At 57.5% G+C, this 25368-nt stretch overlaps 1 protein-coding gene across 3 annotated transcripts in view; it reads right to left on the bottom strand.

The window, feature by feature from the left end:
* Positions 1–482: 482 nt before the first annotated feature.
* Positions 483–25368, bottom strand: part of LLGL2 (LLGL scribble cell polarity complex component 2) — a 34606-nt gene continuing 9720 nt past the window's right edge. The window contains exons 2-26 of one of the 3 annotated variants that reach the window (XM_047081395.1): positions 23514–23608; positions 14115–14212; positions 12797–12878; positions 12388–12503; positions 11791–11949; positions 9886–10048; positions 9604–9736; positions 9236–9290; positions 8490–8644; positions 6194–6411; positions 6054–6121; positions 5754–5907; positions 5560–5664; positions 4851–5143; positions 4599–4749; positions 4134–4284; positions 3385–3501; positions 3085–3251; positions 2424–2688; positions 1991–2144; positions 1706–1734; positions 1395–1442; positions 1159–1201; positions 971–1032; positions 483–798 (exon numbers count right to left, since the gene is read on the bottom strand). In XM_047081395.1, the coding sequence (XP_046937351.1) occupies positions 794–798; positions 971–1032; positions 1159–1201; positions 1395–1442; positions 1706–1734; positions 1991–2144; positions 2424–2688; positions 3085–3251; positions 3385–3501; positions 4134–4284; positions 4599–4749; positions 4851–5143; positions 5560–5664; positions 5754–5907; positions 6054–6121; positions 6194–6411; positions 8490–8644; positions 9236–9290; positions 9604–9736; positions 9886–10048; positions 11791–11949; positions 12388–12503; positions 12797–12878; positions 14115–14212; positions 23514–23588 (3066 nt within the window). In that variant the 5' untranslated portion in view covers positions 23589–23608 and the 3' untranslated portion in view covers positions 483–793. Of the gene's footprint in view, positions 802–970; positions 1033–1158; positions 1202–1394; positions 1443–1705; positions 1735–1990; positions 2145–2423; positions 2689–3084; positions 3252–3384; positions 3502–4133; positions 4285–4598; positions 4750–4850; positions 5144–5559; positions 5665–5753; positions 5908–6053; positions 6122–6193; positions 6412–8489; positions 8645–9235; positions 9291–9603; positions 9737–9885; positions 10049–11790; positions 11950–12387; positions 12504–12796; positions 12879–14114; positions 14213–23513; positions 23609–25368 lie in introns of all 3 variants that reach the window. The other 2 variants (XM_047081394.1, XM_047081396.1) reach the window with 2 other exon arrangements.

Here is a 25368-nt window from a genome sequence, read left to right on the forward strand (position 1 = left end):
TTATAAAGACCATAACAGTGGTCTGATCCAGCCCCTCATCTGGGGGTAAGAGCTTTCACTTCTGGGAACTGCCTCTGACCTCAGCAGCACCCCACAGTCCTTCCCTGAAGTCTGGAAGAAGCCACCAGGTCTGAGGTACTGTGAGTGTCTCCCCCTTCTGACAGCAAGCAAAGGCCGGTCAAAGAGGACTCCCTCTGCCCCCGACCCTGGGATGCAGCCATGTACCCTCAGGGTGGTTAACTCTGGCCGTTCGTTTCCAAAGACAGAAGACATAGTGTTCAGATATGAACAGACACAGTTTGCTCTGACTCAACAGCTTAAAAAACTAACTCTCCGGAGTACCAGCCTGGTCCAGCAACTGGACCCCAGGGGCAAAGGCAAGGGACCGGCTACCAATCATTTCTGTCTACGTAGAAAATTTCTGCACAATTAAAAAAGTCAGTCATTGGACCAGTCCAGTGAAGAGGTAATAAGGTGTTTATTAAAAACTTTTCACCCAGAGGCAGTTAAAATTTATAATTTAAAACCCAGCCCACTACAAAAAGGGGAGGGAGAAAAAACTGTGCAACATTGACAAAAGAACCAAGACAGACAAGGCCCAGTGGGGCAGCCCCACGGCCCTGGGGTTCCTCCTCTCCGAGGCCAAGAGCAGCAGCAGGGTGCACACCGGGGTTGGCTCCAGTCCCTGGCACAGCCCAGTTCATGGGCCTCCCGGGGTCGGGGGGGGGGGCAGCGCCCCAGGAAGCGCCCTCAGTAGTGTGTGTTCATCGCATAGCCTGGACCTGCGACCTGCTCACTCTGCTGTGGAAGGACACAGAGCAGTGGCAATTCGGGGGCCTCCTGGGCAGGCCGGGGGGCCTCAGTCCCCCACCCAGGGGCATGTGTGGGCTCATTCTCCTATCCCTCCCCAACTAGGAGGCATACCCTCCCGGCCGCCCCCCAGCCCTGCAGCGGTGCCCAGAGCCCCTACCTCCCCCATTGCTGAGGCTGTAACCCGTGGCCACTCGCTGAGATCGCCAGTCGCCATAGCTCCTGCACGGGCAAAGACAGGGCAGTTACCATCCGTGGGGACCTCGGGGAGACCAGATGAGGATCCTTATTCCCAGAGAACTCCTGGCACCTCAGGGCCCACCCCTGCAGGCCCGAGCAGGAACTCACCCTCGGTCTCCCTCCAGTGTGCTCTGAATCTCCTTCAGGACCCCTGCAGGGTTGGGGAAGAGGCCTGCTGAGGCCGGCAGAGGCCGGGCCAGACACAAATGTTTCTCCCCCTTTTACTGGTGGAGTGTCGGACAGGTCTGCCTCCCTCAGAGTAACGGCCCTCAGTTCCACCCTGGCTTTCCAAGCCTCCCTCGGGACATCCCTCATGACGGCCCACCGACTCCTGCCCAACTCACTCTCGTCATTGAGCAGAGCGTGCTCCATCACCGGGCCAGGCCTCCTCTCTGAAAGGCAGGGGCCAGGTCAGGTGAGCTCTGAGACCTCCTCTGCCCCAGCTCCCTCCTTACTAGAGCAGCAGTGCCGGAACCCAGAACCCAGGACTGGAAGCGATGCCGTCTCTACTCTTAGCCCCAATACCACCTGCTGGCCTGGGGTTCCCTTCCTTCCCCTTCGGTCTGGGTCTGGGTCTGGGTCTGGGCCTAAGTATCACAATGTATCTGTCCCCCACCCCCACCCCCACCCCCGGGCACAGGGAACCCTGTCTTACCCTCTCCATCACTCTGGCTCCCTGAGTTCCTGTGAGGAGAGAGATGGTGAGGACTGGGAGTCTCTGGGCTCCCCATTCTGGCTCAGAAAGCCCTGATCCCATGAAGAATGAGGTCAACTAACCTGGCCCACCTTGAGCCAGGGTGATAAACCAAGCTCTGCCCTGGATGGCAGCTTCCATGAGAGGGAGGGGCATATGAAGGGGGGGCAGCGAGCCAGAGCCAGGAGGGTGGGCTTAGCTCAGAGGAGAGGGGCCAGGGCAAAGGCCACCTGTCCTTTTACCGACCTGGCTTGGCCTGAGACCTTCTCTGGGCCTGATCCGTTGCGGGGGCAGCTGTGGCTCTTGGTTTCTGCTGAATCCACCAGACACCGGGGCTCAACCAGCCACTTGGTGGAGAGAGAGAAGCGCTCAAACTCTGAGGGTGAGATCAGGTAGAATCCTGGGGGGGGGGGGGGGGGGGAGGAGAAGCCTGGAGGTGAGGCCAGCCCACGGCTCCCAGGCCCTGAAGCTGCTGACGGGACTTTCCTCCCAGGAGGAACGAGGGGCCGGGGGCCTCCCTCAAAAGTTCTCTTAAGTCAGTCAGTCCAGCCTGGCCTCGGCCGCAACACCCCAAGCTGCCCTTCCCAGCAGCCCCTGGCAGCGCAGCGGGAGTCCCCACCCGCCCCGCCCCCGGGGGCCCGGCTGCTCGCACCCGCCTGCCCGCCCCCGCTGTGCCCACCTTGGCCGTATTTGGTGAAGACGCAAGAGGCAATGCCGCTGACATCCTCCCGGCGGATGCAGCTGTACCGAACCTGGGGCTTGAGCAGGGGCAGCGAGACCACCTGGACGTCACCCAGGTTGGTGAGGACAGTCAGGTGGTGCTCCCCGTAGTCCTCGGCTCGACAGCTGCCGAAGTGGGCCACGCTGACCCGCCGCACCCGCGAGCCCTCCAGAGCGGTCAGCTTCAGCTTCAGCTTGGCGCTCACCTTGGGCAGCGTGAACACCTGGGGGCACAGGGCACGGCTCACACCCATGGCTTCCGTGCCTGGTGCCGTCACAGGGCCCTACTCCCCAGCAACGACTGCCCAGTCTCTGTGCCCGCTCAGTGCTCGGACATGCGGCCACTACGCTTTGACCGGGAAGGGACACCAGGGCTACTTATTTCCATGTCTGTGTTTTCCGTCCCCCCTATTGACATAGGTCCTGCTTCAGTGCCCCCGTGCTGACCCCGGGACCCAGGATCTCTACCCCTCTCCTTTTCGGTGCCTCGGTAGTCTGTCACACACCAGCTGCAAATACAACTTTAAGTGAATCCCGGCCACTGTCATTTGTGCCCAGGATCTGCACTCCCCAGATGTCCCAGGGATCCCCAGGGAGCCCCGCCTCCATCCAAGCAACACCTTGAACTGTTCTTCTGACACCACAAGCAGCTGGTGGCTTCCCTGCATGTCTGGGCTCTTTGACAGGTCATGGGCCACCTCCAGGGGCTCAGGAAGGGGGACGCTATGTCCATCCAGCACCAGGATGCCCACCACGGGCGCTCGGTGCATCAGCTGGATCTCCTTGGCTGCAGGGAGAGAGGCAAGTGGTGGTTGATGGTCGGAGGGAGGGTGAGACTACAGACCCCACCCCACCCCACCCCACCCCACCCCATCCCAGGCAGATAAGGACCCTCTGTTCTCCCCCTGCCCAGCACTCACCCTGCTCGGCCCGCACGGGCTCATCCATTCTCCGCTCGGTGGGGGGCACACGCAGGGCAAAGGCATAGACCGTACCACCGTTGGTGCCAGCCCACAGCGAGGGGCAGTGGCGGGAGCCTGCCAGGAAGCAAAGGTTTATATCTAACCCACAGTTCCGGGGGTCAGGTGGAGCCAGGTGACCTGGGCTGATGTCCCGGCATTGCCACTCACAACCTGTGTGACCCCAAGGTCAAGTTAGCAAACCTTGTAAGCCTGTTTCCTCCTCTGTAAAACGGAATGGCTGTGGGCCCTGCCTATTTCCTGGGGGTATAGATGGGAAGAGCTGGGAAGGCTCTCTGACCACTAAGGGACCCAGGCACAGGTGGTCTTGAACCCGGGACAGCTCGGCCCTGAAGATACAGCAGCAGATACCCCCACCCCACTCTTGCCCCGGTGGGCGGGCGGCAGGGAGCTTCTGCAGGGCACAGTGGGTACTAGCAGGCACTCTTGGAGGAAGATATTCCTCCACTTTACAGGAGAGAAGCTGACCCCAGGTTAAGTGACACGTCCAAGGTCACACTTCTAGAGTGGTGGAGCCTGAGTACGAAGCCAGGGCAACCTGCCTTGGAGACCCAGGCACGGGAGAGAAAGAGGCAGGCAGAGGATCGGGTCTCCCCATGCTCCCAGCCAGGCCGGGCAGCAGCCTCCAACACGCCCTCAGGCCGAAGGGTGCTCTCCTGGGCCCCCCACACCTCAGGCTGGCCACTCACTGTCCCTCAGATAGGTGTCAGCAAAGTAGAGGGTCCGGACGAATCCCGTGAAGGAGTCCTCTGCTGAGCGAGCCTCGATCTTACGCTGCACAGGGGCCAGCTCCATGTTCTGCGTACCCGTCCGCTCAGCCCTGGCGCCTCCCTCCGGCACCTGCAGTGGGTTTGGTCAGGCTGAGGGGGGCTCTGGCCTCCCCTTCCTGGGGGGATCCGATTGCCCAGCACCGGTCCTTCCAGGGGAAGATGGCCACTGCCCACCTGGTGATACTAACTGAAGACTTAACCCTCTACACTTGGGGAAGCTGAGGCCCAGAGATGCAACGTGTGTGTGTCCGAGGCCACAGAGCTAGTGGGCAGCGGGGCAGGACGTGAGCCTGCTCGGTGCTTGCAGCCAAAGCCATGGGGGAGGGAGGGCTAGTTTGGACCTGCTGCCAGCCGCCCCAGGCTCGTGGCCGGTCTCGGCCTCACCTCCCCAGGGGGACCAGCTGGCCGCCGCTTCCGGCTTGACACCCGGCTACGCCGTATCCGGCGGAAGGACTGGCGCAGGGACTTCTTTAGGGACTTCACACGGGACAGGGGGCCCTCCAAAGCCAGCTGGTCACTGGGGTGCAGCGTGCACCTGGGGGGAACATCAGGACATCAGTGCTGCCAGGGCCCCAGGGTGCTTGCCCAGCACCAGCCCTAGACTCAGGCCCTGGCCACCCCGGGAGGGCTGCTCACTTGACAAAGACCTGCCGCCGCTGCTGGTGGTCAAAGAGGCCAAAACCGTGGCTTGTGCCAAAGGCCACGAGCCGCCACTCAGAGTGCAAGGCCAAGGAGGTGACCACGGCCGGGGGCTGGCACTGCACCAACACGAAGGGCTGGAAGCCGGGCTCAAAACGCACGGGCCCCGGGCGGGCACACAGGCGCTCGTGGCCCTTCCAGCGGTAGCCCTCCTGGTCCTGCAGCAGGTCGGCCTCCACCTGCTCCACGGCATGCTCCGCCTCCTCGTCATTCAGCTCCAGCACCAGCACCTGGGGTGGGGGGGTGGGGGGCAGGTGGGCTGAGCCACCCCCCCACCCCCCGCCCAGCACCAAGGAATAGTGGGACCACAGGGACCCTGAGAGTGGAAGAGTGAAGGACCTGGGACCCACACCAAAGCCTAGGGCCCAAGGAGAGCTGGAAGGCCCTTCCCGATCCCTGGCCCTTAATCCTGGTTTCTGGAGGAGAAACAATCATCCCAAAGGCCTGTCTCTAATGGGACCAGGCAACCTCTATCCACTGGGAAAAACACAAGAGCCACAAGAGTCCGTGATGGTCCTGGCGACATCTTCAGCGGGTGCCCAGGAGGCTGGTGTCTGTCCTTGCTGCCCCCCAATCCTTGGACACCGCCCAAAGTCCCCTGATCACTCCTCCTAGCTGCACCCCCTGCCCCAGCCCAGCCTGCTACCTGCCCTGCCGTGCCCGCCACAGCCAGGTAGCCACTGTATTTGCAGAGGAAAATCTTCTGGATTCCCAGCCTCGGATCATCACTGTAGGGGTCGAAGGAGCCCACCTGACAAGGGAGAGGAGGTCCGCGAGTGGCCATAAGCACGAGACCCAGCCTGTCCTTGCCCTGCCTGGTTTCCAGGCTCCCGGCCTCACCTTGCGGAGTGGGGGCCACTCATCCTCGCCCTGGGCATTGAGGTTCTCGCTGGGCTCTGTGTCGGTGAGGAACACCCGTACCGTGCTGAGTTTGTAGAGTAGCCGTAAGCAGACACCGGAGGCGTCCCAGAAGCGCACTGTGCCATCCTCGTGCCTGCGGGCAGAGCCACCTGCCAGTTGTGAGGGATGCCAGGCCAAGGGTGCCCGGGAGGCCCGGGACTGGCACACACCCGCTCCGGGGTCTGTTCCCACCCCGCGTATTCTACTTGGCAGGAGGAGAGTGCCATGAAAGTCACCTACCCTGTGAGCAGCAGGTCCCTCTGGGGAGGGGCTGGGGCCAGACTGGTACCACCATCGATGGGCCACTCCTAAAGAATGAGACCAAGAAGTCCATGGGAGAGCTTGGCCCGAGGTGGGGCCAGGGCTGGTGCCAGACTTACCATGGTGGAGAAGTGTGTGTGCTGCTGTCTGCCAGCGGCGACGATCCGCTCCCACAGCTTCAGGGGGATGTTGGAGACGTGGTGGGAGCAGGTGATGGCGGAGCAGTGAAGGGAGGCCAGGTAGGGAGGCTGGACTGGTGGCCAACCAGCCGCCTTCAGGTCAATCACCACTAGCTCCTCCTCGGCCAGCACCACCAGGGCGTAGGGGTCATCAAAGGCTGGGGGACAGGCCAAGGGTCAGGGGCTGCAGGAACCGTAGGAAGCAGTTTGCCCTAGCCCAGCCCAGCCCTGCAGGATCTTAAGCTCTAGGGCTGGAGTCAGAGAATCTGCATTTTTTTTTTTTTTTTACATTTATTTATTTTTGAGGGACAGTAAGACGGAGTAAGAGCAGGGGAGGGGCAGAGACAGAAGGAGACACAGAATCCGAAGCAGGCTCCAGGTTCTGAGCTGTCAGCACAGAGCCCGACGCGGGGCTCGAACCGTGGGATCATGACCTGAGCCGAAGTCGGACGCTTAACCGACTGAGCCACCCAAGCACCCCTAGAGAATCTGCATTTTATTTTATTAATTCATTTTTATTACAAAAAAAATTTTTTTAAGTTTATTTATTTTGAGAGAGACAGAGATAGTGCAAGTAGGGGAGGGGCAGAGACAGAGAATCCCAAGCAGGTTCCGCATTGTCAGCTTGGAGCCTGATGTGGGGCTCGAACTGACGAAACCGCGAGATCATGACCTGAGCCGAAACCAAGAGTCCAAGAGTCGGATGCTTAACTGACTGAGCCACCCAGGTGCCCCAGAATCGGCATTTTAAAAACAAGCTCCACTTGAGCCTCACTTCGGGGTGAGCTCAAGGCCTGCTTCCGGTGAGCAGGAGCCCCACTTCAGGCGAGCCCCACTTCTCTCTCTCTCCTTCTGCCCCTCCTGGGATTCTCTTTCTCTGCCCCTTGCTCACCTGGGCCCCCTCGTTCTCTCCCTCTCCCTCTCTAAACAAACAAACAAACAAACAAATAAATAAAAATAAGCTCCAGTGGCAGCGGGTGGCTCAGTCGGTTGAGTGTCCAACTTTGGCTCAGGTCATGATCTCATGGTTCCTCTGCTGTCAGCACAGAACCCTCTTTGGATCCTCTGTACCTTGCCCCCCACCCCTTTCCCACTCATGCTTTCTCTCCCCAAAATCAACAATAAAAAAAAAGCTCCAAATCCAGAAACATAGAGAAAATCACACACCACAACCAAGTAGGATTTATCCCAGGTGGGCAAGATTGTGTCAACACATGAAAATGAGTTAACGGAACCCATCACATCAATAGGCTAAAGTAAAACACGTGATCATATTGATCCACGCAGGAAAAATATCTGACAAATCTAACACCCATTTATGATAAAAAATCTAAGTAGGAAGAGAGGGGAACTTCCTCAACTTGGTAAAGATCATCCACAAAAAAGCTACAGCTCATGTGACTATAATAGTGCGAAACATGAAGCTTTCCTGCTAAGATCAGGAATTTGGCAGATGCCCCCTCTCTCTGCTTGTTTACAAGTCCTAGCTACTGCAGGGAGACAAGAGAAGAAAAAAAAAGGGACACAGGTCAGAAAGGAAGAAGTAACGCTGTCTTTGTTCACAGAGAACGTGACCATCTCTGTAGAAAATCCTAAAGAATCGACCCCCCCCCCCCACCCACCGCCGGCATCCTGCATCGGGCGTGAGGAGGGAAGAGGCTGAGAAAGGAGGGACAGCAAGTGGTCTTGTGGTGTTGAGGATGCACGGGAATACAGCCCAGGGTGTCCGGAGCAGGCCCAAGCCCCTCACCTGGAGGCCTTGGCCTCGTGAGGCTGGACTCACCTGGAGGAGAGGCCCGCCCTCCTGGGAATCTCCCACCAGGCCTCCGCTCCAGGTTTCGACATCGCCCTTTCTGGTCTTGCCTGTCACCAATTTACGAGGCTGACTCAGGGCTTTGCTGTCTTGGCCCAGCTCCAGGAGGCCCCACACGGCACCACTTGCCCCACCCCACAATGGGAGGGCTTCGAGTGTCTAAGCCAGGACCTCTTTGCCTCAGCTAGGTAGCTGTTAAGCCCCACAGCCTAGATCTGCCTGCCTTGGGCTCAGTCCCATCAGAGCCGAGCAAGGGTGAAGAGGGTTCAGAGCAGGTGGGAGGTGTGGCCAGCAAGGATAAAGCCACAAGCAGGGGAAGGGAAAGGCACTGAGAGGGGTGCAGGGGGGCTGAGGGGCTCAGGTAGTGGTGCGTTTGGAAATGGACAGGCCGCATCCCCTCACCCACTTCCCAAGCCCACCTACCTGAAGCAGGGTCTGCCTCAGCAAGGACAGTAAAGTCAATGACACGGGAGGTGAAGTCGAAGGCTGTCTGTTGGCCGTCGTGGACCACCGAGATGCAGTGGCGGTCCCCATAGCTGGCCCGCGGCATGCCCCCCTGGAAGATGGTGAAAGGCAACCTGGCGGGCACAGAAGAGCCGTGGGGTGGGCTGGGGCTCCCAACAGTACCTCAGCCACAGGCTGAGCTGACAGCTTAGACTTTCCAGGGATCAGAGTGGCAGGACCAGGGAGGGAGCCCAGTCTCAAAGTAAGTGCTCATTCAAGGTCCCCAGAAGGGGTGGGGTGGACCGCCCTCTCTTCCTGACTGCAATAACCCAGGAGAACTTGGGGGTGAGGTGGGGGCACCCAGGCTGGGGTTCCTGAGCCTCTGTAGCCACTCCTGCTTTACCCGGGGTTCCACCCCCAGCCCACCCTGATTATGCGTCAGGTTTCCCTGTAGGTCTCTGAAGAAACAGGTCTCCTGCTGAAACAGAGTCTGAAAACGGCTGATCTGAATCATCTTTCCGGGAGGGTGGAGGGAAAGGTCAGAAATGTTTGCTCAGGAATTAGCCATGAGAGGTATGAATGAATAGCCCTCTCTCCCTTTGCTGGCATCTGAGACACCGATGTGGGACCCCCAAGGCACTCCCTAGGCACCGCCTCCCACAAGCAGAGGCCAGAGTAGCCCCTCGGAAGGCTGCTGAAAGGGAGGACAGAGCACTGATACCTACCCCTGCTTGGTGATCAGCCAGAAGATTTTGGTAATAGCTTTGCAAGGAAAAGGACCTACAAGACAAGGAACCAGCTTGAATGGGCCCTCCACCCCTATGTCCACAGGGCCCAGACCCTTCATGCCCATACCCATGCAGCAGATTGCACAGGAGTCTTGCTCTGAGCAGTCCCTCGAGAAAGCCATGACGGGCATCTGAAAATCTGCTGCACAATTTTGGACAGAGCCTTCACTTCTCTGGGCCCCAGTTTTGCTTCTAGGAGTTGGGCACCTACACCCGAATGTGGGGAAGACAGACGGGGAACAGAGGACACTGCTTTGCAAGTGACAGGGCAGGGCCAGGCCCCATTAGGCGGACGGAGCACTGACCGTAAGGCACACAGTTGCGCAGGGGCTCCGAGTGCTGGGTGTCGCTGGACACAGGCCACTGGCAATAGCTGCCGTCGGAATGGCAGCTGACAATCAGGTGGCCGTCCCGCTGCCAGCAGACGTTCTCCAGTTGCTGCAGAGGAAGAGAGGGAAAGCGCGCAGGCTGGGGTCAGGGTGGTGGTCCTGTGCCCGCAGGTCTCAGCACAAGGGCTTTAGGTGATTCGGGGGCCTGAGAGCGCCACGCGGCACCCGCCACCCGCCACCATCCCAGGCGCCGCCTACCTGGCTGCTGAGGAAATGGCCAAGCACGCAGCTGCCCCGCAGGTCCCAGACAACGATGAGGCCGCGGCTGTAGCCGATGAGGAGCTGGTTGGGGTCACGGGGGTGCTCCTGCAGAGCTTCCACCATCTCGAACACCCGCCGGTGGCGGGCGTCCTCGGGCAACCTGGCCGAGGGAAGCACTGTGAGCCCATGCCGCTGCCACCAACAGGGCAGGACGGAGCGTGTGGCACAGTTGCTCACGGCGTGCAAGTGCCAGCGTGGGAAGATCGCAGGGAGAGAGAAGCCGTGCGCACAAGAGGACAAGGATATATAGAAACCTATATATCCTGTATATCCATCCACAAACGCAGGCGGTTACACTACTACGAAGAAAGGCAAGGCAGTGGCTTCCAGAAGAGTTGATGCGGTGGCTACCTCGGGGGAAGGAGGGACTTGTGACTGGGAAGGACAGCGGGGGCTCCTGGGAGGCTGGCAAAGTTCTATTTCTTTGTCCAGGGGGTGGCTGCAGGGACGCTCACTTTACAAGAATCCATTAAACCGCACATTCATACTTAGTGCGTTTCTGTAGAAGTGGTATTTCATAAGGAAACAGTTTTTAAAACCCACAAAATAAAACTCCCTACATTAGGTTGGTCTGGCCTTGAGCCCTGTCCCCCTCCTCCTTCTCTGGGCCCAGAATGCTGACGTGAAGTCTGGAGGTGCTGAAGCCAACAGAAGACCACGAGGTGGCAGGCAACGGACCAAGAACCCACACCAAAGAGGGAGAGCAGGAAACACAGACACCTGGACCCCTCTCTGCCAACCCAAGCCAAACCTCTTTTCATTTAGAACAGGATTTACACTGGTAGGAGGGGCTTCCCGGGGCACTCAGGTTGGGGGAGGCCCCCCGCAACTAGACTCCCACCAGCACAGAGTCAGGTGGGTGCCGGCAGGGCCACACGTGAGGAACAGGTCCTCCTGCTGTCCTGGCCACAGACGGGGCGCCCAGGCTGAGAAGCCTCCATGCCTGCTGACCCGCAAACAGTCCTGCTCTGACCGTGGTCGTGCTGCCCTGACGCTACCCTGCCGGGTGGGAAAGACAGACGTTTGGGCTCAGGCGGAGCCAGCCCCAAGTAGGAATCCTCCCAAACCCAGCGACACTCTTCCTTGGACAGTGGGCCCTGAGCGATGTGAGCACGTTGGAAGGCCAGTCCTTTCGGGACCAGGGTCCTGCTCGCTTGAGCCTGAAGCAGCCCCACATCCCAGGACCCCGGCCTCCTCTCTGTCCCGTGAAATGGCAAAACATTCCACCACTGCCAGTGCTTCGTCTCCTCCTCCTTTGGACCCTGGCACTCTCTCTCCACACCCAGACCTGATCTGACTCCCTCTCTGTTGCCGACATCATCGTCATGGAGCAAAACCTCCACAGTGATCCGAAGAAACCTACAGGCTTATGGCTGTCCAAGAGCTTTGGCCATGGGGCCTGCATGCAAACGAAAACTTAGCTCGGACGCCAAAACATAAATCTCACCAGGAGTTGCCCCACCTGACGTGGCAACACGAGGTTTGGGCCCCACCTGCCCCCCTGCGGAGCCCCTGGGGTTTTGAAATTCACATGATCAGCGTGAAGACTGCCGGACTGAGACTTGGTGACATTACGAAATCATTTTGAGCATCATTTTCCTCACCTTTAAATGAAATGACAGGTTACCCCCAAGACTCCTCAGAGTGCTATGGTGCTAACACATTATGGGGCGAGAGTCTCAAGTTAAGGGACAGGTTGGGGGCTGAGAGTCTCTTCTCCCCTCCCCGTAGACTTCCCAGGAGAGAAATTATGAGCTCCCGAGACACTACTGGGACTCAAGGGAGAAGGCCACGCTCAGCTGGAGGGAACAGCTTCCTAATGGCACAAGGTGTCCAGCTCACCCCTGCAGCACAGCGTCCGAGCCGATGGTCCGGTCCCCCAGCGTGCGGAAGGCCGGCAGCTGCACTGCAAACACGGTGCCACTCTCGGTGCCCAGGTAGAGGAGCTCGCGGGAGGAATGAGGCAGGACCACAGTGATCTGTGTGGCACTGGGGGCGGCCCTGAGGACGAGAATGGCTGCCTGTGAGCTGGCTGCCACTCAGGCAGGGGAGACCCTGGGGTTAGGATCCCCGACTCCCGGCTGCCCTCAGCAGTCCTGGGAAAGGCCGTGGCTGGGGAAAGCGGGCCCGTGAGGTCCTTTAACGGGGTCTGATGGTGTCTTGGGCCAGGACAAACATTTTGAGTGTCTCCTGCCAAGACAGAAGACAGATGGTAGAGAGCTTGGGCTAGGAGGCGGAAAAAACTCCCAGAGCCTCCTGTGCAGACGGCATAGGCGTGGAGGGCCCTGCTCCTCCAGAGCACCCACATGTGGGGATGTGTTGGCTCAAACAACTGCCAGGACCACCAAGGACTCCACAGGACCTTCACAGGGTGATTCCACCCAGGAGTTGGGTGCGCCGGTCAGGCTGGCCGGGAGAAGACGGGTACCAGGTCCTTACCCTGGGGGGCCACGCAGCGTGAAACTCTCATCTTCCTGTAGCTCTGACACCCCTCCTCTGACCTTCAGGCTCCACAGGTGGAGGCTGTTGTCGTCCAGCAGGGTGACCAGCTGGCACTAGGGAGGGAAGGGGACAGGAACCAGGAGTGTGTGGTGTCGCTAACCAGGGAGGGCCAGCATTCACTGGGGCCCTTCACACTGGGGCGGCCCACCCCGCGCCGGTTGATTCAGGGAGCCCCAGAACCAAAAGACCCCTGGCTGCTCTTAGGGTGGTCTGTGAACCGCAGCTGGGGGAAGGGAGGTGGTCCCAGGCCCTCCTATCAGAACCAAACCCAGGACTACTAAACGCCTGCCTCTCCCCACCCCTTCCAGGTGATGTGAGAGTAGGAGGATGCGGAGGGCCCCCTCACCTGGCCAGGTAGGAAGTAGATCTGCACCACAGCGTTGTTCTCCCGGTGCAAACCCATGAACTCCACCCCTGGGGCACCATAGCTACGAGTGGCAGGCTCAGGAAAAGCTCCAGAAGGCAGGACACCACCCCTTCCCGCCCAAGGGCCAGGACCTCTGGGCCCACGTGGCAAGGAGTGTAAATACCTCAGCATCACAGAAGGGCTTGCCCTCCTCCCAGACGGCAGTGACCGGGGCCTTGGGTTGGGAGGAGACGGCAGTGGCCCTGGCCCAAGGGCCCTTGGCCAGGGGTGATGTCACCCCGAGGTGGAGCCAGCTCCAACCAGGGAGAACGTTTCCAGCCAGGCAGGTGTGTGTGGGGGGGGGGGCGGGGAGGGGCGGGCAGACACCCTAGGATGGTGAAGATTTATCCCGGTAACTGTTGGGCTGCTTCCTACAGTGCCCAGCCCCGCCCCCCCCCCCACCTGAGCTGCAACAAACCCATCAGCTACCACAAGGTGGCACCTGAGAAAAAGACAGGGCACCCCCATGGGTCCACCCCAGCAGCTGTGGCACCGGGGATTGGTAACCAGGATGTGGCTGTAGCCTGGCAATGATTAACCAGCTGAGGGAGTGCTATCCGCCACCTCCAGCCTAGGCCAGCCCGCTAGAGGTGTCCCCGCCTCCCCCGCCCCTGCTGCATAAGAGGAACAGGAGGGAGCCGCAGCCTCACTGGAGGCTCCAGCCAGGCTTCCCATGGGTGGTTCCCCATCTCCCAGTACTCCCACGTCCCAACTGGCTCAACTCTAGGGACTCAGGGGGGATTTGGGGCTGGGGAAGTTCCCAGACTTGTAGTCCAGGCCAGAGGACCCAAGCAGTGATCCTTCATCATCCTGCAACCCTCGGGCTTGCCTCTGAAACGCAGAGGCCCCTGCAGCCCAGAACCAATGCTTTGGATAAAATGTGGCCCTTTCAGACCAATGTTCTGCCAACCAGGAGTCAGTTCTACTCTCTGATGTGCCTGTGTGTACATGGCAGGTATGCACGGTTGGGGAGAATCTGGAAGGCTTAGCACTGCTCTTCAAACCCAAGGACACCCTAGTTTGGACAGCACCCTGGGCCTGCTACCCCAGGTCTACTAAGTGGGAGAAAGGAAAACAAAACAAAAAACTTGACTCCACCTCCGGCATTTGGGACTGACTCCCAAGAGGCTACGCAAGAGGGTTCCCCAAGAGGGAACATCCCAGTACCAGGAGGGGTCATCTACAACTGACTTTTGTTTGAATCCCACCAACGCCAGGGCCCCTCCCCCAGTGGGAGCTGGGAGGACAGAAAGGATACAGCTTGACGGCTCCGGAGCGGGTGCCAATGGCCAGGATGCGCAGAGACGGGCTGTAGCCAAGGGCGCTGGGCTGGTGTGGGAAGCCATGCTCCACTGTCTGCAACGAGAACCATGTGGGTATGGAACCTGCAGACATGTCCCCTCTGCCCCGCCACGGCTGGGGCACCAGGGCCGGACAGAGGAGCTGCAGCACAGAGCCACCTCCAGCAGGAAGGAGAAATTCAGTCACGTTCAGGTTCCTACCCAGATACCTGAGTGCTGAGTCAATCCCAGACCCGTTTGTGACCCAGTCTTAGGCCCTGGGGCCAGCCCTGGGAGCGCATTCTCCCCCGACACCACACTGGCCACTCGATGCTTTCCAGGAACTCTGACTTGGTTTCTCCACCACCCATACTGTGGGTGACTGACCCAGTCCTCCTGTGGGGGGTAAGGGAAGCTTTGGGGGAGGCTGCCACAATGGACCAGATGGCTCGGGAAGCCTGGTTGTACCACAGTCTGGGGCAGTCCCAGGGGCTAGACAGAACCCCCCAGTAGCCTGTCCCAGCTCTGGGCCATCTGAGGCTCCTCCGGGGCCAAACACCTGCTCTCTCGCAAGTCTTTCTGTCGTGAGGTCTCTCCACTATCTTTCCAGAAAAGAAGCTTCTAGAGTTTTGTTGCAGACACATGCTTTTGCTCATTTCTTCTTATAGAAATACACATTATAGAAAACTTGGGACATATGAAGGAGTTTGAAAAGGAACACAAAAATCACCCATGCTCCCGCAACCAGAAGTGACCCTTGCTAACATCTGTGAGTCTTGTGTTGCGACTGTACACGTGTGTGTCTCTACTTAATACAAAGACCTGACTGGGGTTGTGCCACACGGATATATACGGACATGCATAGCTTTGTCGCCCATTTGTCCGCCTGTATGTAGCGGGCCCAAACCGTCAAAGGCACTAAAGTGACTTTTAAACGGCTAAGGACTATTCCCTACATAAAGGTGCCCTAACTCACAAGGCTTTAGTTGTTGAACACCTTTGTTTCTGCGGGTTTTACAGTTGCCAATCAGTTGCATTGACGACCTTTCTTGGACTCCTACCTTTGCTTACAACTTGGAGTATTTCTTTAGGCAGAGGTTCCAGTTCTGGAACTCCAGGTTTAAAAGGCATGGGTGTATACACTACAGATCTGGGTTGATAAACCATCTTCAGGGAGGTTTTTGGTTGTTTTTCTCCACCAGCCCTCCCCACCCCCCGCCTCCCACCCCAGGGGATGCCGAACCTGTAGAGCTAGATCAGAGCAGGGCAAAGGATGCCAGGCAGCTGCTTTACTTTTCGTTTTTTAAAGCAATGGAGACTCTGCCCTGCAGAGAAAGGTTGTACCAGTCAGGCGGCTCTCCTTAGGCCCAGGGTCCTCCTCTAGGCTTCCCTCAGCTGTCCCATCAGGCCTCAAAGGAGCAGAAAAGGAGAAGTCCTGACGACGGTGGACATGATAGTTTAGTAAACTCAATGCTGCCTGTTGGCTCATCCAGTCCAGGACGGTGGTTCACAGAAGGAGGCCCTGAGCTGGGGCAGGCCAGGAACAAGAGCTCCACGGAGTCTCTATTCTGGGGACACATAAGTGGAAGGGCCCCCCAGGTCTGGCTCTTTGCCAGGAACTAGTCTGCCTTACAAATGGCTATACCTGGAAGGGATGGCCTGGAGAGCAGAAGTGACCCAGCTGGAGCCCCCCTAGCCAGCCCAGGTCCCAATTCAGCTATGTAAAAAATGCAGCGCCTGGAAAAGCCTTGGGGAGATAGCAGAGTGTCTGGAATGTAAACATTTCCCAGGAAAAGGGGAGGGGGGGGCAGGGCATGTGATGGTGTTTGTGGGGACAAGCTCCCCCAGAGCCCCCTTCCGGCCTCAGCCAGTCTCAGATTGCTGGGGCCTCAGGAAATCAGCAGCCAGGGCTTGAGAAAAGTTTCCTGGGACGGTAGCATTTTTCGATCATCCCAATCAGCAGGAACACAAGGCCAAAGCCTCTGGAATTTGGAGGAGTCTGGGGAAAAAGTCCTGCAGGAAGGAGCCCTGTGCCCAGGAGGAGACCCGCACTGCCAAGTAGGACAGCTGTGAGCTGCACGGAGATACGGAGCATTTGTAATGTGGCCAGTGCCACCAAGGAACAGAAGTTTTCATTTTAATTAAAAAAAAATTTTTTTTTAACGTTTATTTATTTTTGAGAGAGAGAGACAGAGATGGAGTGCGAGTGGGGGGGAAGGGCAAAGAGGAGACACAGAATCTGAAACAGGCTCCAGGCTCTGAGCTGTCAGCACAGAGCCCAAAACGGGGATTTGAACCCACAGACCACAAGATCATGACCTGAGCCAAAGTCAGACACTTAACTGACTGAGCCGCCCAGGCACCCTTTAATTAATTTAAATTTAAGAATGGGCATACAGTTCAGTCACTGAAAAACTTTCCAGGTGAGTTCTTGGGTTCTAAAGGAACAGGGGCTGGAGTCAGGCAGACCAAGCTGCAAATCTCCCAAACTCTAAGTACAGAGCACACAGTTCCAAAGAAAATTTTGTGTCTGAATTGAAGTATGCTGTAAGTGTAAAATACACTTGGCGTTTCAAAGATTTTGTGTTAACAAAAAAACCTAGAAAAACCCTCATTAATTTCTACTGACTACATGTTGAAACAATATTTTGGATGTTTTGAGTTAATAAACAAAATGTATTATCAGGGGTGCCTGAGTGGCTCAGTTGGTTAAGCATCCGACTTCGGCTCAGGTCACGATCTCACGGTTCGTGAGTTCAAGCCCCACATCAGGTTCTGTGCTGACAGCTCAGAGCCTAGAGCCTGCTTTGGATTCTGTGTCTCCCTCTCTCTCAGCCCCTCCTCTATTCACACCTCTGTCATGTGCATGCACGCACTCTCTCTCAAAAATAAATAAACGTTTTTAAAAAATTAAAAACAAAATATATTATCAAAGTTAATCTCACTTGTCTAAAAAATGTTGTAATGCAGCTGCTAGGACATTTTAAGTTACACATGTGGCTCATGTTATATTCCTGTTGGGCCGAGGTGCTGCCCTAGACAATTCTGCCTCAGGATATGGGCAAGAAAGTCAAGCCAAAGAGAAAACAGCGTGCAGCTTTCTTTTTCTGTTAGCCTCTCCAGCCACACGTTATCCTACCAACCCACCGGCAGGAAGTTCTCCTACATCCCACCTGACTTATTCCTGCTGGTGGGCCTCTTTTCCTTAATCTGGAGGGAGACAAAGGTTGGACCCATCCTTCAGTCTCTTGTACTGTTTCTCATTTCCCACCGCCTCTCTCTACTGCCTCTGGTCTCCACCTTCTTTTCCATAAGCTGGTTTAGAAAGAATGGGGACTGGGGCGCCTGGGTGGCTCAGTTGGTTAAGCATCCGACCTTTTTTTTTTTTAGGCTTATTTATTTTTGAGACAGAGAGGGAGAAACAGAACGTGCGTGTGCATGAGCACAAGCAGGAGAGGGGCAGAGGGAGAGAGAATCCCAAGCAGGCTCCACATGGTCAGCGTAGAGCCCAATGCGGGGCTTGAACCAACAAATTGTGAGATCATGACCTGAGCCAAAATCAAGTGTCAGGCGTTCAACTGACTGAGCCACCCAGGCACCCCAGCATCCAGCTCTTGATTTCAGCTCAGGTTCATGATCTCATGTGGGATCGTGCCCCATGTCGGGACGGGGATTCTCTTGGGATTCTCTCTCCCTCTCTCTCTGCCCCTGCTCTTTCTCTCTTCTCTTTCAAAAAAGATAAACTTAAAAAAAAAAAAAAAAAAAAAGAAAGGCAACATCATGGATGGAACTAGAGTGCATTATGCTAAGCGAAATAAGTCAGAGGAAGACAAATATCCTAGGACTTCACTCATATGTGGAATTTAAGATACAAAACAGATGAACATAAAGGAAGCAAAAATAATATAAAAACAGGGAGGGGGACAAACCAGAAGAGACTCTTAAATACAGAGAAAAGACTGAGGGTTGCTGGAGGTGGGGTGTTGGGTAGGGGGATGGGCTAAATGGGCGAGGGGCATTAAGGAAGACACTTGTTGGGGTGGGCACTGGGTGTTATATGTAAGTGATGAATCACTAAACTCTACTCCTGAAATCACTGTTACACTGTATGTTAACTAGCTTGGATGTAAGTTAAAATAGTAATAAAAATAAAAATAAATACATACATACGTATCAAAAAAAGAAAGAACGAACAAATGGGGACTGAGTCAGTCCCACCAGGCTTTGAATCCCCTTCTGCCACTTAAAATGCCTTGGGACTTGGGTGAACTCTTTGCCTCTCTGAGCCTCATTTTACGTCTGATAAATGGGAGGATACCTACGACTGCATCGAGCAGGACCACCCGCAGCTTCAACAAAACCCTCAAGAAGACGGTGGCTGGAAGGTTCAGCCCACCCCCCAGAGCACAAAGGCCTTGCCCCCTAGAGCCTGCCTTCCTCCTGAGGCATCAGTCCCTGGAATTCCTCAGGATACCTTCCTCAAGGGATCATGGCTCCCCCAAGAACAAAATGAGGGGAGGAAGCATCATGGTGCCCGTACCTGGGCAGGGACCAAGAGAGTAGGTTCAAATGTAATTAGTGTGGGGACAGGGGATTCCCCAGGTCTGCGGAGGGGTGGGGAAGAGAGGCAAAACATGCAAATAAAGCCCACAAATCCCGAAAGGAGGCTGCAAACCTGAGTGCAGGCAGGGGGAGGAGGTGTGGCCCCAGACCCGTTCCAAGAGGCCTGGGGGTCTTGTTGGGAATGGGGAAAGAGGGGGTTTGGATTTGGGGAGAGGACAGAGGTCAGTTAGGGAGGAGCTAGAAACCCAGAGCAGCCTGGCCTCCCCTTTCCTTGGCTGTCCCATCCCCCAACCTCTGACAGCTTTTAAAGACGAAGCCCCCCAGCAGAGTACAAGGTCGATGCGGGGCACAGGAAGTGGACTCAGCCCCAGGGGTGCCCTGCTGTGGGACTGCCAAGGCACACAGCAGCCCTGAATCATCCCTCCACCCAGGACAAGGGGTGGGAAGGGGCCTCAGCCTAGGACAGCAGAGGCCTCCAGCTCAAATTCAAGCTGGGAGGTTGCCCCAAAGCCTGACAGCCACTGATGCCAGCCTCCCCTACCTCCTGAGCTCAGCATCCAGCCTACCTGGCCCTGCCCCTATCCTGCTACCTGGCTCAGGTGACCTCTGCCAAGGGAGGAGAGAACAATGAACTCTTTTGACAGCAGTTGGGAAAGGAGAGATTTGTTGTAGGAGCCGCCAAACTGCAACATTAGCCTAGTGCGAGGAAGAAAGCCCCGTCTGTCTCTTGCTGGCTCCAGGACCCCATTTCAAGTTCTCGGAAGGGAGAGAGCAAAGGCTGTTGGTCAGAGACAGTGGGGGCCCTTCATCTTGTCCTCAGTGAGGGAGGACGCCGGCCAAGATCCAGGGCCTAGGATCTTGCTGGGGGGCTGGAAGGAGGGCTGTCTAGGGCCAGAGGGGTCACGCCCAGCCGCTGGGCTGGGTGGCACTGCCCTGTACTGGGTGTGGTCAGCTCAGATTCCTGGCGGTGGCAGCAACCTGGCCCTCCCTGTGTGGCTGTCACCTGACACCAGGGGCCCAGCCACAAAAAAGCCAAGACAAAACAACCTGGTCCTGGACAGGGGCAGACGGTCAGGAACACACTGTTTGTTCAGGGCCTGGGGGTGGGGGGAGTGTGGGCCGGCTGGGCAGGAAGGGCGCAGAGCCGTTATCAACGGCTGGTTTCACCAGGGGAGGGAGGGGCCTCAAGTGATTTCCAAGGAAGGAGTTTCACTATGGCATGAAGTTTCTGTCCCCTTGGCATCACTTCCTCCCCCACTGACATGTCCAGCAGGCTCCACAGTCCCCTCATCTTGTCCTCAATGGCTCAGAAGACTAGGTCAAGGGGAAAGAAACTGAGGCTTAGGAGGTGAGGCCGCCACCCTCGGGGGCCAGCTGGTAGGTAGATGGAACGGGGGGGACCTTGTTCCCAGCCGGCGCTACCACTTGCCATATACTCAGGCTGTGCAAACCCTAGAGGCCTCAGTTTTCTCACCTGCAGAATGGGAACGCCACCAGCTGTGAGGCACCAGTCATGAGGATGGGGTGAGGCACCAACTGTGTACCAGGCACCATTCAAAGCCATTTAACTTGCTTAGCGTGCCAACCTGGATGTAGAGACTATTACGATGCCCGCTTTATAGATGAGGAAATTGAGGAGCCGAGAGGGTAAGTAACGTACGTGTCTGCAGTGACTTAGTGAGAAAGCGGCACAGCTGGCATCTAGACTCAGGCCATCTGGCTCCAGCCTCCCTGCCCCTAACCATGGAACCACCCAGCCCCTTAGCTGGTTGGTTGAGGGTTCAGAGAATCCATCTGCAGGCACAGCTCCTTCCCAGAGACCACCAGTCTGGTCTGCACACTGCATGCTGCACCAGCCGTAGGCACCCTTCAGAGGGCCCCTCACCTCCGTGTTAATAACACCTGCACTGATGGGCCACCCAAGGCTCAGAACTCCAGCTCTGTGTATCCATCCCCCTGTGTGCGGACACCCAAGGCTTCCAAGGTTCCCCAAACTCAGTCTCCGGCCAGAGAAGGCCCATAGGGCTGTGCTCTGAATCCCTAGCCACCAGCCACGCACAGCCTTGCAACTTAGACCTTAACTCATTTAACCTTCCCACCAACTCTCTGGGGTAGCTCCTGTCGTCTCCCCTGGACAGATGAGTGAGTTGCCCAAGGTCACCCACCTGGTGAACCTTGACACTCAATTCTGGGGCTGGCACCACTAACCCCTGGACCAAACTGCCTCTCAATAAATGGATAACCGTTGTTATTCTGTCCAAATTAAACGTATCACTTTCCCTTAACCTGCTCCTCACCTCTCCTGGGCTCCCCACCCCAGTGCCTGGCACCATTAACCGCCCGGGATGGCACCCCCATAGTCACGCTGGGCACCCACCGCCCTTCCCTGCCCCCCTTACTCCTACACCCCCATTGAGCAACAGGCCTCATGCCCTAAATAGTTCTTTAATCCAGCGGTCCTCAGCTAGGGGCCACTGGGCAGTGTCTGGAGACATTTCTGGCTGTACATCTTGGGAGAGCAGGGCCAGGCATGCTGCTAAACTGTTCTCACCACATAGCCAGCCCCAAATGTCAAGAGGGAGGAGGTTGAGAAGCCCTGTTCTATTCACACCTGTGCCCCCTCCCTCCTCCAACGGCCCAGGCCTCATCCAATCACTGCAATGCTCTTCTGAGAAAAAAAAAAAAAAAAAGTTCTTTTCTAACCTGTAAATGGGATCGCTCACTGTCCTGCTAAAAACCCACCACAGCTATGGTGTGTTGGGCCCTAGATTCCCAGGTTCCAGGCTCCCTCAAGCTGACTCCAGGGAAGCCTGGGGCCCGGGAGGGGCTGGCATGGGTGGGACCACCCAGGCTTCCAAATATTCCAGGATCTGGCCTCATCCCCCATTCCCAACCCTTCAGGGTCCACCACTCACTCAGTGTCTAGATGAGACTAAACCAGCCCACATCCCCCCCCCTCCCCCCCCCCCCCCCCCCCCCCCGCCTCCTCTTCTAGTCCCAGGAAGTGGAATTTCTTTCAGACCATCAGGTCCTTCCCTCTTTCCAAACTATAAAAGTCCTGGAGGGCAAAGATGTTATCTGAGATCCCCACAGCCCCAGCCCTGGGCAGTAGTGCTCAGTGCAGGTTTCTAGCAAGTGAATGGAAGGAGGAAGGGATTCAAGGAGCCTCCTCTCTCCCTCTCCCCAGCCAGGCCTAGGGGATGGGGCAGCCAAGTTTGAAGGCCACCAGTTGTGGGGCACTGGTTGCGGGCGGGGGGGGGGGGGAGATGATTCCTCTGCCCCAGCCCCACCCCAGCCCCACCCCAACACACAGTTGGAACTTGGGGCAGGGGTTCCTCCCTCTGCTGAGCCTGTCTGTCCGGTTTCTACTAGAATTGGCCACCTTTTTGGGGTGTGAGATCTCTCAGTGTCATCAGGGGCAATGGAGGCATACATAGGTCACCCAAGCCCCGAGGTGGGTGCTGATGTTCTGAGACCCACCCCCCCAACTCACGGGTTACTTCCTTCGAACCAAGGGTGGCAGACCCCCAGGGGCCCCGAGATCCCACATTCCCAACACCTGTACCCCGTTTCCCACGGCCCAAAAATCCTGCCCACAGCTTCCTTCTGACAGTGGGAGGAGGTGCTCGTTTAGGGAAGCCCTCATCCCACGGGGGGGTGGCCTCACAGCAAAGCTCCATCATGACACCTGCCACAGGTCAAGAAAATCAGAGGAAAATGGCAGGACACGTGGGGACTGCCACCAGCCTCAAACAAGCCCCTGGGAACTCTCTCTCCCTGGGAGGCAGCCTCTGAAGACAGACAGCAGCTAGTGTTCCTGGACCACAAACTGTTTAACTCCATATAATCCTTGTAACATGTCTACGACGTGGGTGACAGGCACAGGGTCACCCAAGTGCTAAGTGGCCAAGTGAGATTTGAAGCCCCGTCCATCAACACGTCCCAGAGGGGTCCCGGCGCCCCTGAGGAGCAGAGCACCATGGTCCTCCGCTTCCTGCAGTCCACCTGGTGGGGCAGAGGGAAGCTCAGGCACGCAGGCCACGGGCCCAGATCAAAGCAGACATAAGAGAGGCTAATTACCCCGAAACAGGAGCAGATTGCTAGGTGGCTGCAGAGCTAATAAACCACGTTGTGCTCCTCCTGTTTACAGGGCAGCTCTGGCCTTCTCAGGCACCAGCCACCCTGGGGAGGCCCTGGGGAGCTTCTGGGACCTCAGGAGCAGCAGGTTTGGGGTTCGGGCAGCCAAATGCCAGCTGTGGCACATTGTCCCAGGCGCCTCTCCCCGCTCACCCAGGCCTAGAGCTGCCACAAGGAGCTGTTGCGTTGGGCCTACAGGGACAGCTGCATTTTCCTCTGGGGGCAACGTGAGGAGAAAGGGGACAGCCACAGCCTGTGGTCAGTGCCCAAGGGACCTGGCATCACGGGAACATAGTTACACCTTGCAGGGTTCAGCCTCCTTTCACCTTTCTTGTCCCTAAGCATCCTCAACAGCACCGTGAGGAGAGAGGTTGTTTTATCCTTATTTTACAGGTGGGGAAACTAAGGCTAGACGAAGCAGGGTGATTTGCAGAGGTCACACAGCCAAGGGCACTCGGGACAGGGAGTCCTGATGCCTGGGCATCCCACTGCCCTTTCCCAGGAAAGCCTGCCAACTGGACCCCACTTCCAGAGTCAGATTCCCAAGGGGGACTGCAGGCAGCACCAACTGAAGTACCTTAATCCAGGTAAAGGCAAGCTGAGTGCCCCAGCCCGTGGAGGGTGGACAATATGGTGCCTGCCATAAACACCTGGCCGCCTCTCCCACTTCCCCTTACCTTGTTAAACTGGAAAAGGTCCCGCTTGAGCCTCTCCCTCGCAGGGTCATGTCCTGGCCTCAGGAACCGTCTCATCGTGCCTGGTGTGCAGCCTCCTAGCGAAAGAGGAGGAGCCGCTGATCACCAGGGTGAGGCAGACGCACAGCCCCCGGCCCCAGCGCCCATCCTGGCTCCCAGGCCCCAGCTTGGCCGGGCCCAGCCCCTCTCCCCGGGCCCACGGCGGCTTCACCGTCGACCCTCCTGCGCACCCTCGCTCCATCTGCAAAGTACAGTCGAGGGACCTCAGGGACTTCTGTACCTGGAGGTCCGGGGCTGGTTGAAGCTCTAACGCTTGCTCCTGGCCACCTGTGGCCTTATAAAGCCAGCGGGAGAAGCTGGGGGAGGAAGCCATTTCACCTGGCTTTATAGGAGTGGAGGCCCTGAGGTTAATTAGCTTAATTGTTAACCTGTTTTCTGAAAAACCATAAAAGCCCAGCTAAACAGAAAGGGAAACTTCCCAAGCCTCTCTCACGAGAGCCAGTTGGGAGGCAGAAATACAAAGGCTGTCCACCAGGGCTCCCAGACCAGAACCCAAACAGGGGCAGGAGAGAGGCCCGGCAGCTATCTCTGGGGGCCAGCACCCCCCGCGCAGACCCTTCCTGCTGACCGCAGGGAAGCCTCTCCCACCACAACTGGCAGGAGCCTGAGTGGGTGACGTGCGGGGCACACAGTCAGAGGCCACTGGGGTTTCGGAAGCCGCAGCCCTCACCCTGGGCTTCCCGGCTGCATGCCTCCCGCCCCCCCATCTCTGGCCATCCCGGTCCCAGCTCCCCTGGGCTCTAATGGGGTGCACCGTGACTCCCTTTCCCATGGGCCTAAGTGGAGCCTTATCAGAAGAAATCCGTTCCCAATAAAGAAACCAGTTCAAGGCCCCAAACCCATCGGCCCAAGCCATCCGAATGTAGAATGCATTCCCAATCCGAGGGCAACTATTTCTGGATCATCCTTGGGGGAAGGGAGAAGGATCATCTTTTCAGTTTCCGGCTTCCAGTAGCACGGCCTCCCACTGACCACAGGACACCAAGGCCCGTCCTCAGGAACACAGGGGCTCAGGCCTACTCGGACACTATAAAGAGACTAAGCAGACCCGGCCCCCGCACCGGAGGAGGTGCAGATAAAGACAGGCCAGTGTAGCATGTGGAGTGAGTTGCCCTGCCAGGGGGCACCAGGCCAGGGTGCGGGTTGAGGGCAGCCCCTGGCCCAGACTGGGGGATCTGACTGGGAAAAGCCCCCGGCCCAGACTGGGAAAAGAAGGATCTGAGACCTGAAGGATGCCCTTTAGTTTCTGGCTTCTCAGGAGGTGACCAAAATTACCCATCAGGCCAGGGCTTTGCATATGAAAGGACCCTGTGTGGTCCAAGACTGGGGGCTCCCTCCAAGGCAAGTGCTTGGCAGAGGGGGGCGGCGGCGGTGGTCTCTGGCAGAGCAACCAAGGGCTGGCTATGCTGGGAGGGGTCACCCCACTTGGCATAGACACACATCCTGGGGCAATCCAAACACCACCCCGGCTGGGAACAGGTAAAGACCAGCCCCCCCGAGGGCCATCACCTTCTGGGGGCACCACAAAGACCGCCATTTGCAGGAGGGGGTGGGGTGGATGTGAGAGGTTTGGGCCTTTTCACATTTTGGGGAAGCCACAGCAGAATGGGGTGCCCCCCTTGCCTACGGCACCGCAGGTAGCCGGGAAACTGCCAGGTGCCCACGGGACCCGAGGCCCAGAGCAGGTCAGGGAAGAAACACAGGTAAGTCCTGGAGGCTCTAGGGACCAAGCGTGAAAACACTGCTGGGCCTCCCGGACAAACAGCTGAGCCTTGGC

The sequence above is a fragment of the Lynx rufus genome, unplaced genomic scaffold, assembly GCF_022079265.1.
Source record: "Lynx rufus isolate CCGP_SWC_20201006 ecotype Redwood Valley unplaced genomic scaffold, mLynRuf1.p SCAF_18, whole genome shotgun sequence".
NCBI classification, from domain to species: domain Eukaryota; kingdom Metazoa; phylum Chordata; class Mammalia; order Carnivora; family Felidae; genus Lynx; species Lynx rufus.